This window comes from Macrobrachium nipponense, chromosome 28 (assembly GCF_015104395.2).
Source record: "Macrobrachium nipponense isolate FS-2020 chromosome 28, ASM1510439v2, whole genome shotgun sequence".
NCBI lineage: Eukaryota > Metazoa > Arthropoda > Malacostraca > Decapoda > Palaemonidae > Macrobrachium > Macrobrachium nipponense.
In genome coordinates, this window is record NC_087217.1 from 63551750 (window position 1) to 63572108 (window position 20359).

Here is a 20359-nt window from a genome sequence, read left to right on the forward strand (position 1 = left end):
GTTTTTTGTATGGTTTAGTATCTGTAAAAGCCTCGCTAATAAACAGTAAGTTTTACAGAGTAATGCAAATGAAGAGTAAAATTAAGATGAATAAAACCACAGTTGCACTGAGACATTCTTAATATCCCAAGGGCTACATTGAAGTAAATTTATTTCTTAAATTGATAACAATTGCTTAACCCATAGGGATTTCCTGAATAACCCACACTTCAATGGTAAATCAATGATGTATGATCATCAGGTTAAACTGCAGTACTCCGTACTACAATAGTGAACATATCGTCACTAACCTCTTCCGGAATATCAAATTCGTAGGTAAAAAAAACAAAAATTAACCATTCTATAAATATGTTAAATACAAGTCAAGAAGTTCTAAACATCTAAATATATTAAATATAATTCAAGAAGTGCTAAACATTTCAGTCTCAGAAAGATTTCGGAGCACTGGTGGTTAGTCACCGTACAAGAATGAGCTTTGTTACAGAGTTACTACACAAGACAGCTTTGTTATTGAGTCATTACACAAGACTGATTTTTGCTACTTTGTCACTAGACAATAATGAGTTTAACCTCATAAGAATGAGCCTTGCTACTATCTTTACTATACTTAGTCACTACTGAAGAACGAATTTTGTGATTTAGCTGCTTCTAAAGAATAAATTTTGCTACTTTGATACTTTAGAAAACTTGAGTCTTGCTTCTTTGCTACTACGCCAAACTGAGTCTTACTATACTGTCACTACAGAAGACTAGAGGGGAAGACTAAACACGGGTCCGATCACGCATGGATTCCATTCTCTAAGGCCCCGTCCACACGGTCGAGCTTTGGTCGATGAACTTTGTCCGATGTGACGTCAGAAGCGGAGAAACAGCGGGAAAAGTCAGAACTTTACCGCAGTTTCTTTGCTTCTGACGTCACATCGAACAAAGTTCGTCGAGCAAAGCTCGGCCGTTTGGACGGGGCCTTAAATATACTAGGATTTTTCATGTGAGAGTATATGCCTGTACTTAAAATCCTTACGTGAATAAAATTTAGTGGCCATGGTCAGCAGCTCCCGTTTTAAGGACAATGACGTTGTCAGTTCTCTCCAAGTATTTTCTGTACTTGCAATTTCCTTGCAGGACTTTGCTGTAAGAGGTCACTTCGATGCCAGGAGCCAGAATTCGAGCCTAAGGAGAGGGTAAGTTTGAAATGTACTGTTAGACCATTATACATGAGGAGTTCTTACAATTCTGTGCTTGTTTAACAGATATCTATCTCAATGAAAAACATGGTTTCAAACTTAACTTAGTTTTGGTACCAGACAACAAAATAAAAGTTTAAATAGAGATCTCAATAAAAACATGGTTGCAAACTTAACTTAGTTTTGGTCCCAGACAACAAAATAAAAGTTTTAACAGATATCTCAATAAAAACATGGTTGCAAACTTAACAACTTAGTTTTGGTCCCAGATAACAAAACAAAAGTTTTAATAGACATCTCAATAAAAACATGATTGCAAACTCTAGTTTCGTTTTGGTCCCAGACAACAAAATAAAAGTTTTTGCTTGGCAACCTTCGATAGAGATGGGTAGTGCAAATATCCTTCGCCAAACTATTCAGACAGAAAATTAATTTTCTTCTTTAAATATGAACGTAAAGATTACTGGCACAGCACACTTACCATCTGCTTGAGGTCGATCCTTAACACAGGCGTTCTAGAGAGGACCAAACCGTTCTGTCTGCGGAACAGCCCAACATTCTGACATTCAAAGACACCTGCATAATTATCGTAGTCTGTTGTGTGTACCGTGAATGATCCATCTCCTGCAATTCCTGTTAATATAAATCGAATGCTTACATGTTTGGATTTCCCAACGTGCTTAGATTTCGCTACTAATCTAATATTTAACTGTTACTACTCGTCATTAGCTCTCTCTCTCTCTCTCTCTCTCTCTCTCTCTCTCTCTCTCTGCATACATACGAAGAAATAAATTACGACATGACAACACAAAAGAAAATCCCGAAGAGGCTCTACCCGGATCTGCACACTGGTGGGAAAGAGGAATAAATAGACAAGAAAGACAAAGTCTGCAACCTTTTGAAAAGAAGGAATTGCAGATTCGGAGAAAGATGTTACTACAAACATCCCAAGGTATGTCACAACTATGAAATCTATGGTAAATGTGCATACCTAGATGGCTATGAGGATGATTGCAGAGATCTACATCCAAAAATATGCAAAAACCTAAAAGAAGGAAAAGGATGTAAGTTCGACAAAAAATGTAAATTTATGCACCCTGTAGCCATGAATCAAAATCAAATAAATAATCAATCAAATAATAAAATCCAAAATAACAAAGAAACAAATAAAGAGAGGAACAAAGAATATCAGGTGAAGGAAAAAAGCAAGCCATCACTGCGATATGGAGTGTCAGCAAAAAATTTCCAGGCATCAGCTCCAAGATACAGCTCAAGAGATAAGAACTGTATTTATGATGCAAGAGGATATTGCAGATACGGAGAAAATTGCAATATTATGGAAAAGTTGGATTTTTTAATGACAGAATTTCTGGAAATGAAGAAAAGAACAACATACCAGAACGGGAAAGAGAACAAAATGAATTAATTATGATGAAGGAAGATCAAATATTATGGAAAAGTTGGATTTTTTAATGTCAGAATTTCTGGAAATGAAATGAAAAAGAACAACATACCAGAACAGGAAAGAGACATGGGAAATCCTTATTATTACCCATATTAAATGAAGGAGAAAACACGCAAACCATCATAGTGATGAATGCGCAGGGTTTAGTTACGAGTAATTCAAAAAGAAAAATAGAGTACTTAGAAGAACTAACCCAAATTGAAAAGAAAATAGATATAATGAATATAAGTGAAACCTGGTATTCCCAAGAGACTGGGAATGACGATCAAATAAAAGGGTTCCAAACTTATAGATCAGATAGAAAAAATAGGAATCAAGGGGGAACCGCGATATGTGGGAAAGACAAAAAGCAAGGAAAAATATATGAGAAATAGAGTAACTCAGAATGTGAACTAATAGCGGTAGAATTTGAATCTGAAAAATTAATGAACATAGTAATATATAGACCCCCTAATACTAAAGAGTTTGACATAATAATAGAAAAATTGGATGACATATGTAGAAATCACAAGGACTGGACTATTCTCCTATCCGGAGACTTTAATTTTCCTTTTGTAGACTGGAAAGAACGAATAGGAGATTGTGTATTTTATGCATATAAAAAAGAGAGTAATAGTAGTGCAGAAGATAAGAGGCAATTCGAAAAGCTATTAGATATGCTACTAGAATACAACATTCAACAAATAAATCACCTGCCAACAAGAAAGGAAAATACTTTAGACCTAGTATTTGTGAACGAGGTGAATTATGTTAAAGAAATAATACTTTATAATGCGAGTATTTCAGACCATAATGTCATAGAATTAACAGTCCATTCCAAAGCAAGTGAAAACAGAGATAAGCAAGAAATGAAAAAGTGGGAAGGATATGGAAAATACAACTTCTACAGCAAAAATATAAAATGTTCAGAAATAAATGAAGAATTAAAAAAAGATTGGGATAACATTTTCGTAAGTGATAATATAAGGGTAAATACGGAGATATTATATAAAATATTAGAGAAAATATTGGATAAATATATACCAAAGAAGAAAAGTAAACATCAGTCATGCATATCAAGAGACAGAAAGGTCTTGTTCCAGAAAATCAGAAAGGGGAAAAAAGGTCTTGCAAAAGAAAAAAATGCATGGAAAGTGATCGAACTAAAAAGTAAGATAGAAAATGCAGAACGAAAGATTATACAATCAAAAGAAAATGAAAAATGGGCCTTGGAAGAAAAAACTCTAGCAAATATTAAGCAAAACCCCAAACTATTATACTCGTATGCAAAAAAGATGAATAAAAGAAGAATAGAAATAGGCCCTCTAAGAATTGAAGGGAGATTAACGAATGAAAAAAAGGAAATATGCAACATATTGGCAGAACGATATAAGAAAGAATTCACCCCTAGAATTGATAATGAAGATAATGATATAGAAGTAAGGGACGAAAATAGTGAATATTTAGCAGACATAGATATTAATGAAGCTGATATTGTGCAGGCTATTAATGAAATTAAAAATGGAGCTGCTGCAGGGCCTGATGGTGTCCCTGCTATTTTGTTAAAGAAAGTAGTTCATTCTATCGCAAAGACACTTGCAATATTATTAAGACAAAGTGAAGATACAGGCAAGATTTATGATGAGCACAAATTAGCATATATTACCCCTACTTTCAAAAGTGGATCAAGACTAGAGGCAAGTAATTATAGGCCTGTGAATCTAACATCACATATTATGAAAGTGTATGAAAGGGTAATGAAGAAAAATATTACGAAACATTTAATAAAAAATAATTTGTTTAATATAGGACAACATGGTTTCGTACCCGGAAAAAGTACACAAACCCAACTGTTAGTCCACCGTGAGAACATATACAAAAATATGAAAAGCGGAAATGAAACAGATGTGGTTTATCAAGACTTTGCAAAAGCTTTTGACAAGGTAGACCATAATATATTAGCGAAGAAAATTAGAAAACATAATATAGTGGATAAAGTAGGAAGATGGTTAAAAGAATTTTTACACAACAGAAAACAGATATTTATTGCAAACGATGAGAAATCGGATGAAGCTAAGGTAATATCCGGTGTGCCACAAGGTACGGTGTTAGCTGCATTACTGTTTGTTATTATGATTCCAGACATAGACAGTAATGTTAAGGACTAGGTAGTGAATAGTTTCGCTGATGACACAAGAATAAGTAGAGAAATTACTTGTGATGAAGATAGGAACGCGCTACAAAGAGACCTTAACAAAGTATATGATTGGGCAGAGGTAAATAGGATGGTATTTAACTCTGATAAATTTGAATCAATAAATTATGGAGACAGAGAAGGAAAGCTATATGCATATAGGGGACCTAATGATGAGACAATCACAAATAAGGAAGCAGTTAAAGACCTTGGTGTGATGATGAATAGGAACAATTCTATTGGCAAAATGTAAAGCAAAAATGGGAATGTTGTTGCGGCACTTCAAAACAAGAAAAGCTGAACACATGATTATGCTTTATAAAACATATGTTCGTAGTCCACTTGAATATTGCAATATGCTATGGTACCCACACCATCAAAAGGATATTGCACAAATAGAGAGTGTACAAAGGTCCTTTACCGCTAGAATAGAAGAAGTTAAGGACCTTGACTACTGGTAAAGACTACAATCCTTAAAATTATATAGTCAAGAAAGGAGAAGAGAACGCTACATGATAATTCAGGCATGGAAACAGATAGAAGGAATAGCCGAAAACATCATGGAGCTAAAAAATATCAGAAAGAGCAAGCAGAGGTAGATTAATAGTGCCCAAAACTATACCAGGAAAAATATGGAAAGCACACAGGACATTAATCCACTACGCACCAGCATCGATAATGCAGCGTTTATTCAATGCGTTGCCAGCTCATCTGAGGAATATATCAGAAGTGAGCGTAGTTGTGTTTAAGAATAAGCTCGACAAATATCCAAGATTAGAAGATGCAAAATATACCGGAAGATGTACTAGCAACTCTCTGGTAGACATTAGAGGTGCCTCACACTGAGGGACCTGGGGCAACCCGAACAAGATGTAAGGTCTGTAAGGTAAGATAAGGTTATACCCAGAGAATCACACACACATACACACAAACACACATAAGCACAAACTCATACAGTTAGTGCCCAATTGTCACTGCCAACACAGAAATTGGTCTTTGTCTTCGTGGACAAGTGGAGAAAATCAGCGTATGGGTGGCTACTGTCATTAGTCAAAAGTACGTAACAAATATACCTTCATGCATCCTATTCATTTCTCAAGACGTCCAAAGGATGAGTCATTACACATGACCTACATTTGAAAGTATTTTATGACCAGCCCCAAACCAACGGCAGAAGACTCTGTTTCAACTAAGTTATAAATGCCATGGGCTGTCTTACACTGATTATGCCATAGAATAATGCACCCTAGGAAGGTAACATACGCGACTGCACTAAATATCCACAGATGACTTAAAATGTTCGAATTCCAGGAATGTCAGGTTGAAACGTTACTGTACTGAACAAACACATGCACTGTTGATTATCTGTCTAAACTGTGATACCCTGATGAGGTCTTTTGGTATCCAGTTCTTATCTAGCCGGTGGGATGCGTTAATGTTAATGACGTATGTTGCAATGCAAAAAAGTACACAGTCTAAAAATGACACACGGTTGTGGGATAAATTCTTTAGCACTATACACAGATTCAACAAGGGTGCCAGGGCCTATATTCATTGTTGCCAGAAGCAGACAATTGACTGTGCTTTTCAGTGTCTATTTCTCCAATGCCACTATTTTATTACAAGTGGCTTGAAGCAAAAATCGGTAAGTGTGCATTATAGAAAGGACGAGCAGGAATTTGGTAATACTGTACACTGCAACACAGTAGACTTGCCTGGTAACCCACACATCAGAAACAATGGCAGCTGCAAAAACTTACTGCGCAAAACGTTAAGATGAGAACAACAGTCCATGTATTGATTTTCTCTTTTTTTGTGGTGTTTATACGTTACATGGAACCATTGTTTATTTAGCAACGGGACCAACGGCTTTACGTGACTTCCGAATCACGTCGAGAGTGAACTTCTATCACCAGAAATACACATCTCTCACACGTCAATGGAATGCCCTAGAATCGAACTCGCGGCCACCGAGGTGGCAGGCCAGGACCATACCGGTCACGCCACTGAGCCGCTTCCATGTATTGAGTGCGGTGAAACATGAACTACGCTCATTTATTGCCCAGCATTTACCAAATGTATAGCACATGGTAAAGAAGGTAACTATTCTTGTCACTCTGAAAGCAAGCAAGAACATAACCTAAGCCTGGCAATACCACCTTAGTACCTATCAAAGAGGCCAGCAGACTGTAGGTCAGGTGTACAAGAAAGCCAAGTGGGGCCATGTTTAGGCCCAAACCAATACCAAAAGTGGACAAAATACATCCAGGCAACAAAGCTACATTGCTGATTCGAAAGCAAAGTTGGTTGTAACACATGTGCTTCCAGGGATGATTTAAAACATGCATAGGTAATAAGGCGTAGCTGCTAAGCAGTCACGTGTTCAGACTCCAATTTACAAAGATAAATTACCTATAGCTTATTCATGTCGAAGAATATCTGCAAATAATTAGATCTAGCTGACGCAGATTTTTCTTACATCGATAACACACTCATAAAGGATTAAGCATTGATCTGAGCTGGTTCCATAAGATTAATTTGCCTATAACCTATGATAAGAACAATATGCTATTGTTGAAACAAGTAATTTTAATGGTTCCTGGGAACTGCAGTTAGCATTAAACAAACCCTTGCTAACTATGAGAGGTAACTCTCTTCTTATACTGCACCTATACAGATTGTAAGGATAAGATTATTCAAACCAGTTCCTGCGGGAAATTTGCTAAAAATAAATAAATAAATAAAAAAGTTCCCCGATATGAGCCAAAGACATCGAAAACTTTCCAAGTTACAAAATTACTAGGGATAACTCTTAAAGGTTGTGTTCTGCCTAAACCTATTCCTGGCTCAGATATACTGCACTACACTTTTGACATGAAATAAGCTTATTTTTTCTTTTGTAAGGACAACGCTTATCCATAATTTTCTCTGTATATAATTCATCATTCGCGTTGTTCTTACTTCCCTCCGAGAGAGCGTTCAGCGGGCTTTCCGCCAGTGTATAAAGCTTGTATAACCATATTTTGTGTACTTTTATATTTTGTATTTTATGTCTCTCAAGAAACACAAATCGGGTCTCGCCGACCCACTTTTACTCTCTCGCGGGTCGGTAACCACATTTCCGTCCGCATGCTGTATATTTATATTTCCCTGGACTGTAATAAAAATCACTACGGGCTGCTCTGTGAGCAAGAGCCCGTGCTGGCATAAAGCCAGCTTAATCTTAAACAACATAATAAAAATCAGTACACTTCTACCTGCCTCTTTGTCCACCTCTCACACTTTTCTCCAACGTTTCCTATGTTTTATACCATTTCTGTGTGTGAGACATAGTGCCATTTGTCACTTATGTAAAAAGTTCTAAAATTCATCTATGTTTTATATTGATGCACGCGACCATCTTCATTTGATCTACACATTTACCCTGGTGGGAAGGGGGCACGGCGGTACGGGGATTTAACTGCCCAATTACCGTCAAGTTGGTTACGTCTCATGAGACGTGGAGAGAGCCAATGAGCTACAATGTATGGTTGGACATTATCAGTAGTAGACATACGTAACAAACACATGCCGTGTAAAATAAAATTAGTTCTTATCCAAAAGATTATCGGTATTTTTTTATTCTTTATTACGCAATAAGCATAATACAGAATAAAAACCACTGGAAACTCTTTGATCAGTATGGCCATTCGTTTTTTATCAAGATGTGCAACAACTAATGATATTGTGAAATTACAAGTGACTCCTTTTATTTATTGGTTAGATTACTGACTATACTCTGTTTTTTCCATCTGTCCATCCGCCTGTGGTGTTTTTGTATGGTAACACTGCGTCCCGGGCTTTAGATAGTTACATTCAGCTTACATTCAACGATTATAATAATATCCTATTTCGAATATTAACGGTGTAATTCGCATACAGTAAATTATTAAAACACTTTTAAGTTGCAAATGTACACCCAGCTATCCTTTTATTTACCTAAAACTTACACATAGCGTAACAATCGAAAGCCCGGGACGCAGTGTTACCATACAAAAACACCTCAGGCGGATGGACAGATGAAAAAAAAAAAAGAGTATAGTCAAAAAGACATGCATCTGTTTGAGTGGTCTATTCCATTTAACTTATATAGTTAGCCTTACTATCATTTTCTAAACGCCATATACATTGAAGAAAACGGCAAATATCCAGCGGAGACTATGAAGATTTTTAATCTCTCTGTTCGAAAGGAGCATAAAGCTGGATCCTAAATAATGATTACAAATGGTGTATGCCTAATGAATGCATTAATTTAATATTCAATACGCCTGATTTTTGAGTCAGTTGTTCGCATAAAAACAATAAATATCAGTTGTTCTCATAAAAACAATAAATATAAGCCAGTAGCCATCTGTAGCCTTGAATACTTAACATTTAAATTCTAAATAAATGATGATTTGATTGTTGTTTCAAGTTCATGATTTGGGGATGTTACACACACTCTCTCTCTCTCTCTCTCTCTCTCTCTCTCTCTCTCTCTCTCTCTCTCTCTCTCTCTCTCTCTCTCTCTCTCTCTCTCAGGATATGAATGTTTATGGAAGTACAAAAGGTAGAAGGAAATAGGTGCAAGGAATAAGATTACTGAAATAAATAATAAGAGATTCAGAACAGGAGCTTCTGCACGGAAAATTTGATAATGCAGTGGTATTAAGAAAGAATCAATATATAAGCCAAGGAAGAAAGACGGATATATTATGAAGTATGCAGACAAATTATGAATAATTATAAGGAAACACTTTTGGGAGAAAAAGTTTGCCTTAAGGGAAGTAAATACAGAGAATGGTAATGAACAAATGTTACTTAGAATAAAAGATGAAAACGGTACCGGAAATTTCTCACTTACCGGACATTGGCCAGTAACTCCTGAGGCTGCCAGGATTCCTCTTATCTGATTGTGTGAGAGTCCCAGTGTTGAAGGAAGCGTGCGAGAGGCCCACCGCGCTGAAAATCCCGTTTTCTTTTTCCTCGACAATTTGCCAAGAACTGGGAGAGTCCTTCTCAGAGACGGTCCATGTCATGCATTTTTCACCCTTGTCAAAGGCTTCAATGACGTACCATCTCCCTATGAACTGTCAAAACCAAATTAATTCTATAGAATGGAATGGAATCGAGTATAGAATTTAGGCCAATGGCCAAGCACTAGGACCTATGAGGTGATTCAGCGCTGAACGGAAATTGGGAGCTGAAAGGTTTGAAAGGTGTAACAGACGGAAAACATAGCAGTAGCGTTATGAATCAACTGTTAAGAGAAGTTTGATGGCAAGATGGAGGAAAGAGAATATGAATGGAGGTACAGTAAAAGGAGTGAAAGGGGTTGCAGCTAGGGACTGAAGGATCACTGCAATGAACCTTAGAGTAATGCCTACAGTGCACAGCGTGAGGTGCAGTGAAGGGGCGCTACCCCCTAAGGGGAAAGTTAATTCTATAGAAGGGCAGAAAGTAAAATGCATAATACTTTATTTTGACCCCACTATCTTGCTGTACTAAGTGTTGTCTTCATCATGTCAATTTACCAAGATATTTCAAGTAACTTACCTTTGCCATGTTGAAATTTTCCATAGCTGGCGGCGTAGGGCATCTTCCCCAAACGTACTCTGCTGTCAGCGCCGTCCTGACCAGCAGAGAGAGCAATACAACTGGATACGTCAGCATCCTGGTCGCGTAATAGGAATAAACAGGATTACATTATTATCACTGTTAGCACACATCCATTATGGACAAGAAAAATGGGTTACTATACTCTGTTTTTTTTCCATCTGTCCATCCGCCTGTGGGTGTTCTCGCATGGTAACAATGCGTCCCGGGCTTTAAATAGTTACGCTATGTGTAAGTTTTAGGTAAATAAAAGGATATCTGGGTGTACATTTGCAACTGAAAAGTGTTTTAATAATTTACAGTATGCGAATTACACCGTTAATATTCGAAATAAGGTTATTATTATTGTTGAATGTAAGCTGAATGTAACTATCTAAAGCCCGGGACGCAGTGTTACCATACGCAAACACCTCACACTGGTGGACAGATGGAAAAAAACAGAGTATAGTTCCCGAAGCAAGTAGTGACAGACTGAGGGGAAAAATAAATAATGAATAAATGGAAAATTATTCATATACATTGATAAAATAATCAGTTAGATATAGAAATAAACCAGAAAAATCGAGGTTCAGAAACACGATGTTTCTAATTATAGCAATACATTCTTTAAAGTTGTAAAACAACCTGCCTTGGGCTTACGAGTATCAACATTCGGGAGACTTCCACATTCTCACAAGGAAATGAAATACACTGTAACACCACAACAGAATCTCATTGCTAAGGCTTTGCCAATAAGACCTGTCAGTAAATCTAGAGTTCAGCCTCTACCGGTGGATCTTACCAAAATGATTACGACACTCAACGATCCGCTCCAGATCAAAGTTAGGGATAGAAGCAATTTAATTTCCCACTGGTGATAAGGAAAAGTTAGAACGCACTTATTTGCTATGATCTGATTTGTTAAAATGAGGCTATAAAGTCAAGCACTGGGGCACTTCAGCCATTCATTGCTTGAATCAAAGAAAGAGAGGGAGATGGAGTGGTTGGACAGCAAGATGGAAGAAAAGATGGGGGAAGTTGAACTGAATTGAATACAGATTTTAGGTCAAAGTCCAATCACTGGGACCTATGAGGTCATTCAGCGCTGAAACGGAAAATGACAGTAAAAGGTTTATTAGGAGGTAAACCGGGAAAACCTCAAAGCAGGTGTACTATGAATCAATTGCTAAGACGGTGGAAACTAAGATGGAAGAAAGACAATATGAAAGTGTGTACAGTAAAAGGAACAAAAGGGGTTGCAGCTATAGGGGCCGAAGGGACTGCTGCAAACAATCTTTAGTAATGCCTACGGTGCACTACTTGAGTCTACTACACTAAAACCGTTTTCAACAACTGCGCTTTCATACCCTTTTCAAAACTTATCTTAGGTATATCTCTTTCTATAAGCACTGTTAAGGTATAGTACATGGTGGCTAAAATACAAATTTCGTACTAAATTTGAGACCACTGGAGTATTCGAAGAAATTTTCAATAAATAATGTCGGTATACGAAATTTACAGTAGTTAATATTCAAACAAAATAAAGAAGCAGACTCTCGTTTGACCGTCCAATCCTTGCAAACTGTTTTAAATCAAATCAAAAAGATGCAAATGATATGAAAGTCAGGCTATACAGCTAAGCACTACGGCACTCTCAGCCGTTCAGCAATTAAGACTGAAAAGAGGGAATTAGTGGTTTCACGGCAGGATCAAGAGATTCCAGAAAACATCAGGTAAAAAAAAAAGGATCTCTGGATGAAATTTAAACAGACACAGGTTAACTATACTCTGTTTTTTTCCATCTGTCCATCCGCCTGAGGTGTTTTTGTATGGTAACACTGCGTCCCGGGCTTTAAATAGTCACGCTATGTGTAAGTTTTAGGTAAATAAAAGAATATCTGGGTGTACATTTGCAACTGAAAAGTGTTTTAATAATTTACTGTATGGGAATTACACCGTTAATATTCGAAATAGGATATTGTTATTATTGTTGGATATAAGCTGAATGTAACTATCTAAAGCCCGGGACGCAGTGTTACCATATGCAAACACCACAGGCGGATGGACAGATGGAAAAAAACCGAGTATAATAAGTGAGAGACAGAGAAGATCAACAGCAAGACGGAAGAGAGAGTAACCGGAAATGGAGATAAAGTCAAAGGCTCAAGTGCGGGTACAATCTGGGCCCAAGAGAAGCAGCAAAACCCCTTTAGGAATTCCGTCGGCGCACCGCGTGAGATGTACTAGGTACTCTCAGTGGTGCTCTGACGGCACTGTCCTCACTACAGGGACGCGAATTGACACTATGGACAAACCTGCAACGCAGACTTGATTTATGCAGATCTCAATACCTGCAACAACAGTTTCACGTTTTTCCAAGAAATGAAACGATCTACGTACACAATGATATACTTATGTAAAGTACCACCAAGATATCTTTATATACTATACTTAGTTCATATAAAGAAAAAAAATATAATAAAAATAAACAGCAGACGACACCATGGTAAAAGCAGGCCGCACATGACGTCATTCAAGTTTTTGACAAGGTCTGTGCTTTTACCATTTTCGATATGGCAAATATATTAGGAGCATAAGTATATTTCTTTTATGAATTTTTTCACGAATATTTACCAGAGGAGACACAAGCCCTCAGAAATAGGACAGCACTTGTCCACCACAGGTATTCCCTCAACTTTCTTGAACAAGGTGATTTCCAAGGGAAACATTTATGAAACATGATAAAATTCACAGCTTTCTTAAACTTGTCAGCTGTGGAACAGTAAATCTTATACGAACGCTGCATCTGAAGACAATTACCTTTAAACATTCCACAAACACAAAAATATACAGACATGATATACATCATATGTATGTGCTAGTTAAGTTTCCCCTTACAGTGTGAGTGCCTCTAGAGGAAAACAAAACAGTTACTGTCTCATTCACCCCTTCATTGGAATGGAAGGAGACCAATACCTAGGAAATTCATGCAAGACAGAAGTAAAGACCACATATGTACAAGGGGCCTCAATAAGCTGGTGATGAACTTTTTTTTAAAGCATATGAAGTGTTCATCTTGTGGAGGTTTCCATCACAGGGAACTTATCTATCATTAAGAACTCCTTTCGAGTGGGGCAGTATAGCCACAGTTCACGTTTCTTTGACGTTATCCCTAGTTAGGGGGTACTACTCAATTCTGAAAGGATGTTGAATATGTCGCAGCTTTTAAAATACTCAGTAACATCCACTGAATATAAAACAGTAAAACATACCGCATGCAGCTAAGAGAACACAGACCTGTATCTTGTCGTCTTCTGCTTCAGTCTGAACAATCCCGACTGCAAGGAACCCTCCGGATAAGATTCATTTATACACCACATTCTTGCAGTTCCTAATTAATGCATAGCGCCATGCGGAAGAACAATCACACTTCAATTATTTTCGCTGCCTCGCGTATCCCTTTCATATCATGATGTAGGGCAGAAAATCGACTGTGGTTGGAAGTTAATTCCGTTCTGGTTTGTCTGAACGATTATATGTATATATGTATATTGTATATTACATATGTAATAAAGCTTTGAGCTGAGCTAATCCAACACTTTTTGACCTGTTAGTTTATTCACCTTAATGCTGAAATGGCGAAGCTTGCATTTGCAAACATACCATCCCTAACTTCTTATGGGATTAAATTTTATAAGTTGGAGGGCAGGGAGGGAAAAGTTCGTTAATATGAGGATCAGGGGACTGCATGAACCCTCTTTGATTCCCTCTCATCGACCTGTGACGCAGATACCGAGGGCGAAAGCCGTGAAGAGTTGCATAACTTTCTTTTCTTCTCGTCTAGACGCATGATTCCTGTGGCAATTAGGATTTTTTTTTTATGTGCAATGATTAACTTCGGGGTGTAGTTCTCCTTGCTTTGGGTGGCATTAATCGTTCAGAGGAATTCCTCGGATTAACTGAATCGTTCAGAAATGTTTTAAAACTAACCGAATGGTGTATAAAGCCGTTTGCACCTGTATACCCAAACGTTATTAATGAGGCACGGATTGCTGTTCTGTTCATCTTCATTCTCGTCTGTTTCGTGTTCCCTTCATCCATTGCCCCCCCCCCCCCCCCCACACACACACATATATATATATATATATATATATATCATATATATATATATATATATATATATATATATATATATGTGTGTGTGTGTGTGTGTGTGTGTGTGTGTGTGTGTGTGTGTGTGTGTGTGTGTGTATACGGAAATCCAAAGCAAGTCCGATGCCTTGTGGAAGAAGTATATTCCGTAACTATACTTGGTTTCAAGTCAACTGGAACCGAAAAATATTAATAATTGGTAAGCAGTAATTTTTTTTTTTTTTTTTTTTTTTTTTTTTTTTTTGTAAGGTGTTTTTACGTTGCAAGGAACCAGTGGTTATTCAGCAACGGGACCAATGGTTTACGTGACTGACGAACCACGTCGAGAGTGAACTTCTATCACCAGAAATACACATCTCTCACTCCTCAATGGAATGGCCGAGAATCGAACCCGCGACCACCGAGGTGGGACGCAAACACCATACCAACCACGCCACTGAGGCGCTGCTAGTAAGCAGTTATGGACATGGTCGAAGTGGTCATGGCAACACTGTCCAGGGATGCACTAGGCCGCTAACCGAAAAAAAATAAATGCCTAGGGAAGAAACAAAGGGTTAGAGAGCGAGACGAAAGAGAATAATAAACGAAGGCAAAGAGATAGAGAGATTGAGAGATGACCGTGATTTCATTGTCTTGATAATTGGTCTATTATTATTATGGGTTTTGACTCGTCTAACATTCATTAATTACGGTACTTTGGCATTTTTCGTATAAAAACTGATACTAAATAACTCATCCTACCCTTCTTTATAAGTTAGTGCTCATCGAAGAGAGCGCAAGATTTTCAGTTAGGCTTCTTAGCTTTTCCTTATCACTTATTTTAAAAAGCCTTCATTAATAATCCCCGGTTAGAGGTGAAATCACTCACCGTTAAAAAAAAATATCTATAGACGCCTTTGAAAAGAAATTAAAATTTTTTATTCATTTGAATTAACAAATACAATCTCAATGATGCTAAGCTTTTCCTGTAATTAGTGAAAGGGAAAGGGATCAATTATTGCAAGTAGGCCTATGCTGATTTTACCTCACTTCAGCCTTGCCAATAATACCAATGTGAATAAAACCAGACCCGCACTCAAATTTGTGAATTTTATTAAAGGCAAAAACCTATTTCAAAGAAATGAGGTGCTCATTTCACCCTCACTAGGAAAACTAAACTCATTTATAATGCCTTTTGACAGCTTAACTTATTTAGTTAATCTGCCGTAGCTTTTCCTTTTTCATTTAGGATTTTTGTTTGTATGGTGTTTTTACCTTGCATGGAACCAGTATGGTTATTCAGCAACGGGATCAACGGCTTTACGTGACTTCCGAACCACGTCGAGATTGAACTCCTATCACCAGAAATACACATCTCTCACTCCTCAATGGAATGGCCGAGAATCGAACCCGCGACCACCGAGGTGGGACGCTAATACCATACCAACCGCGCCGCTGAGGCGCTTCATATAGGAATGGTACACCGATACTATTTTTATTTTCAATAAAATCTTTTGGCGCCATTTTACCAATTGATATACACAAGGTTCCCATAAATATGGCCAGGGTGTTCAACGACTTTTCCATTGTTCTTAAAGTGTGGGTCACTCTCGCTTTACCTTCCCAGCCCAGTGTAGCATAGGCTTAACACAATTCTTATGACGGGATATCTACTTACTTTCAGAAAATAACCAATGTAAGGAAAGTCATTAGTGAGATTAGTAGGGCAAAGATAATGTTAAGTGTTGAACAGAGTAGAACTGGAAAGAATAAACGCAACAGCGGTTCAGTTTCAGTTAGAGCTCTTAATCCGAACGTGTAGCTTACTACTAAGTACGTAAATGCGACACGATGTCACCTACATGCGACTAGCAGTCGACTATTATCTCTAATGTACCTTTTCACACTATGTCGGTCCGGCATCGCATTACAGCCGACAGGCCCCACTGGCCATGTCCGGTGCTGCACCCAGACGCGATTGCAGTTGGCCATTGCCTTCAATACGTGTCTTCACACTGCGATTTTTTCATGCATATACGTGCGACAGCAGTAGACTTTCACTGCTTCTGGTGATCGGGTGCATTGGGTATTGAAAACATTTGAGGGATATAAATAATGTTATTCGTAAATAAGAAAGAACTACAGGTATGGATAACATAAGTATAAACTACTGAGAAATGATTTACTAAATGATTTGCAGTTTTTTTCATTAAGGTTAAATGTACGTTTTGATACTGAAATTATTAGAAGGCTACCTGCAGATTATTGATATAAAAGAGGACATATAAAAGAGGACTAAAAGCTTTTGATTTCGATATATATGATTTTCTGAGAAATTTTTATTGTTAAAACTTACGTTTTATTTACATTAATTAATGAAACAGAGAGATATGGATTTTTTATATCAAAGTAAAAGATTTTAGTTTTTGATAGATATATCAGTTTATACTTGTGATAAACAGAGATGTTTCAGCTAACACTAGTTGTTTTCATTTCTCCTTTTTAATTTCTATATGGAAAAGCAAATTTACAAGGAAAGGTCCATATTATTTCCTCTTACTTGATGGTAACTGCCAGTTGTTGTGCTGGCGAAATATCGTCTCGTGAATGTCGTATTTCTTTTAGCAACTGGTCATGTAGACGTGACAAGAGTTCCTCAAAAGTTGTTTTAGACATTCTGAAGTAATTGAAAAATTTATCATTATCTCTCTTCAGCTCCTCGAAAATTGTGGCAAATGCACCGTACAAGTGCCTTTGTGTATTCAAAGGGTGTACACAGTGAATTCTAGGTTTTCTATTCTTTTTTCTCAAATGTAATAAATAAAGACAATTTTCTCTTCCTGTCCATCTAGTCGCCACTACAGGCTGAGAGCAGACTGAAAGCGCTTGTCAAAAATTGGGTCACTTTGTGCGGCAGTCGGACTAATGTACGATTTGCGCAATTTTGTGTCGCATTTAGATCCGGCACTGCAATCGTATCTTGGTGCGACAAGAATCGCATAGTGTGAAAGCGAAATGGGACAACTCATCGCCGCCATCTCATCGCCAGCCAACTCATCACTGCCAACTCATCTCCGGCCCAACTTATCCCCGGCCCAACTTATCTCCGGCCCAGCTCATCTCCAGCCCAACTTATACCCGGCCCAACTCATCACCGGTCCAACTCATCAGCTTGGCAGGTGTAAAGCGAGAATACACACAAGATTTGGAAACGTAGTTAAAGTCTTGAATACTCACACCCATGACTCTTCACCGATAAAAGTAGAAGTAGAAAGGACAACTACAAAACTTAAAACCAGAGCTGAAGAGACGATGGAAAACCCAAGTGTAGTGATTAATGAAGTTTGATGTAATGTTGCCCAAGCGGTGCAAGGATCACTCCCGAATTCGTCGGCTCTAAAGAAAACTATTCGTCGGAAACGGAATCAGATTAGTGCCTCTCCGCCAAATCCAGTTGACCTAAATCATTTAGCAATCCCTGATGAATATTCGACCTACGAAACAGAGCCAAACCAGAAGGAGGATTTTTTATTAAAAGACAGTGGTCCCGGTGAAGATAGAATTTTGCTATTTGGAAGGAGAAGTTGGTTGCAACATTTGGTATCAGCAGAAGTTTGGTATGTAGACGGAACGTTTGAGATTGCTCCCACGCTATTTTCTCAGGTGTATATTGTAATGGCTCAAAAAATCAGAGGTGTCATTCCAGTGCTTTATGCTCTATTACCTAACAAACGGTAAGTTACATATTCAAGGCTATTTAAAATGATAAAAGAATGTCAACCAACAATAAACCCGAAATCGGTTGTATGTGATTTTGAAATTGCAGCATTTTTGGCAATCAAGGAAAATTTTCCACAAGTCGAACTAAAAGGGTGCTTCCTTCTTTCACCTTAGCCAAAACATGCAAAAACACATTGCGGCTTTGGGTCTAAGTTCTCGCTATAATAACGATAGCCAGTTTTCTTTACAAGTAAAGATGATACTGGCGCTTGCATTTGTACCTGTCAATCATATTGATTCATATATTGATGTCTTAGCTGATGAATTATCCCCAGAGCATGTGCCAATCTTGAACTGGCTTGAAGACAATTATATAGGTCGGTTAAACAGACGTGGAAATAGCAGACGTGCACCACTCTTTCCATTGGAAATGTGGAATTTGTATTTTCGAACTTTGAATCATGAAGATAAAACAAACAACCATGCAGAAGGAGCGAACAGAAGATTACAAATGGAATTAGGAATGGAACATCCTACACTCTGGAAATTCATAAATGCACTTAAAAAAGTTCAGAAAGGTAGAGATTTTTATTTGGAATCACTTATAGCAGGCAGTTCACCACCCGCCAAATTAAAAAGGGATGAGTTGGGCCGGGGATGAGTAGGCGGCGATGAGTTGGCGGTGATGAGATGTACCCCATTCGTGTGAAAGGGCCTACCTATATAGTCCGTGGCCCTTCCTCTTACCTGGCTATTCGTAAACTTTTACCTTTATTTCTTACTGGTACTTGGTTTTCACATTTTTGCAGTTGCCTCCGCATTATTCCTTAGTGTATAATTCCCAGTCTTATGCATAAGGGTTTTCGTGGGAATTCAGTCTCTCTGTGGACATTCAAATATGATGGAAACCAATCGGCGGCAACATTTTAGTAAAACTTGACATAGTATTACGCAGTTAACCGTGGAGCTCCTCCCATTCATATTCCCTCACTTATTGTAGGAGCCAATAGCCTAACTCCATGCACCATAACTTTGCAAATGCCTGGTTCTGGGTGCCTTGTTCTGTATAGACCTCCTTTGGCCAATCTACGCTGAATGTGAGAGACCGATATAGGCCATTCTAGTGAAGTCATCTTATTTCCCAAATATCTACTAAAGTACAGTTTCCATTACCTTTAAAAAGTCTTGGGGGAAGGCGGAGGAATATAATTTGTATCATAAAATCAAGAACAACCAGTCTGTTTACTTAGCTTGTACCCATAATGCACTATTATTAACAACAGCGAACCACGAAGCGCCTTTCTTACTCCACTAAATGACAATAAATTACATTGGGATTAGAGCTCTATAACTGGTTTAATACTGAGTTTTGGAATTCTAGAAAGGTAAAGGATATTCCGACGAACTTACACTTCGGGCTAGTTGAATAGAAAGGTTTAACAGAAAGGCTGGAGAATAAGCAAATATTAGGCGGTCAAGACTACCGATGAAAAGCGAAGCAGTGATTCCTGTCGCATGATAGAGAAGAAATAGTATAGTTTCTTATCTATCTGTGAGACTGCTTTAATGAGGTCACCTGCGTTTGCAAATCAATCCAGTGAAGGGACATGGCAACCGCATCCATTTGTCTACTGAAAAGTACGAAAAAAGAAGCAGAGTGGGTCCAAATTCCAACAATGAGCTACTGGTATACACTATAGTGGCTTTATGAAGACTTGACGCTAATGAATTAGAGAAAACGGAGGAGCAATAAGAATTACGGCCTTAACTATACTCTGTTTTTTTCCATCTGTCCATCCGCCTGTGTGTTTGCGCATGGTAACACTGCGTCCCGGACTTTAAATAATATCTTATTTCGAATATTACCGGTGTAATTCGCATACAGTAAATTATCAAAACACTTTTCAGTTGTAAATGTACACCCAGATATCCTATTATTTACCTAAGTCTTACACATAGTGTAACTATTTAAAGCCCGGGACGCAGTGTTACCATGCGAAAACACCAAAGGCGGATGGACAGATGGACAAAAACAGAGAATAATCGATTTAATTTTGCTTAATTCATAACGAT

The 20359-nt window shown here is 37.8% G+C and overlaps 1 protein-coding gene across 1 annotated transcript; it reads right to left on the reverse strand.

Moving 5' to 3' along the window:
- Positions 1-331: 331 nt before the first annotated feature.
- LOC135201359 (apolipoprotein D-like) lies at positions 332-13774 on the reverse strand. Its single transcript, XM_064230203.1, has 5 exons — positions 13733-13774; positions 10397-10514; positions 9705-9930; positions 1666-1817; positions 332-1170 (listed from the first exon to the last, which is right to left on the reverse strand). The coding sequence occupies exons 2-5, from the start codon at positions 10511-10513 to the stop codon at positions 1033-1035; spliced, it is 633 nt and encodes a 210-aa protein (XP_064086273.1). The 5' UTR covers position 10514; positions 13733-13774; the 3' UTR covers positions 332-1032.
- Positions 13775-20359: the final 6585 nt, after the last annotated feature.

What these genes read in the sequence shown, in the direction of transcription:
- LOC135201359 (XM_064230203.1), bottom strand. Translation starts at nt 10,513, where the DNA reads ATGCTGACGTATCCAGTTGTATTGCTCTCTCTGCTGGTCAGGACGGCG. An exon ending in AAAATTTCAACATGGCAAAG is followed by an intron (nt 9,931 to 10,396) that starts GTAAGTTACTTG and finishes TGGTTTTGACAG; the next exon opens with TTCATAGGGAGATGGTACGT. An exon ending in GAGTTACTGGCCAATGTCCG is followed by an intron (nt 1,818 to 9,704) that starts GTAAGTGAGAAA and finishes TTATATTAACAG; the next exon opens with GAATTGCAGGAGATGGATCA.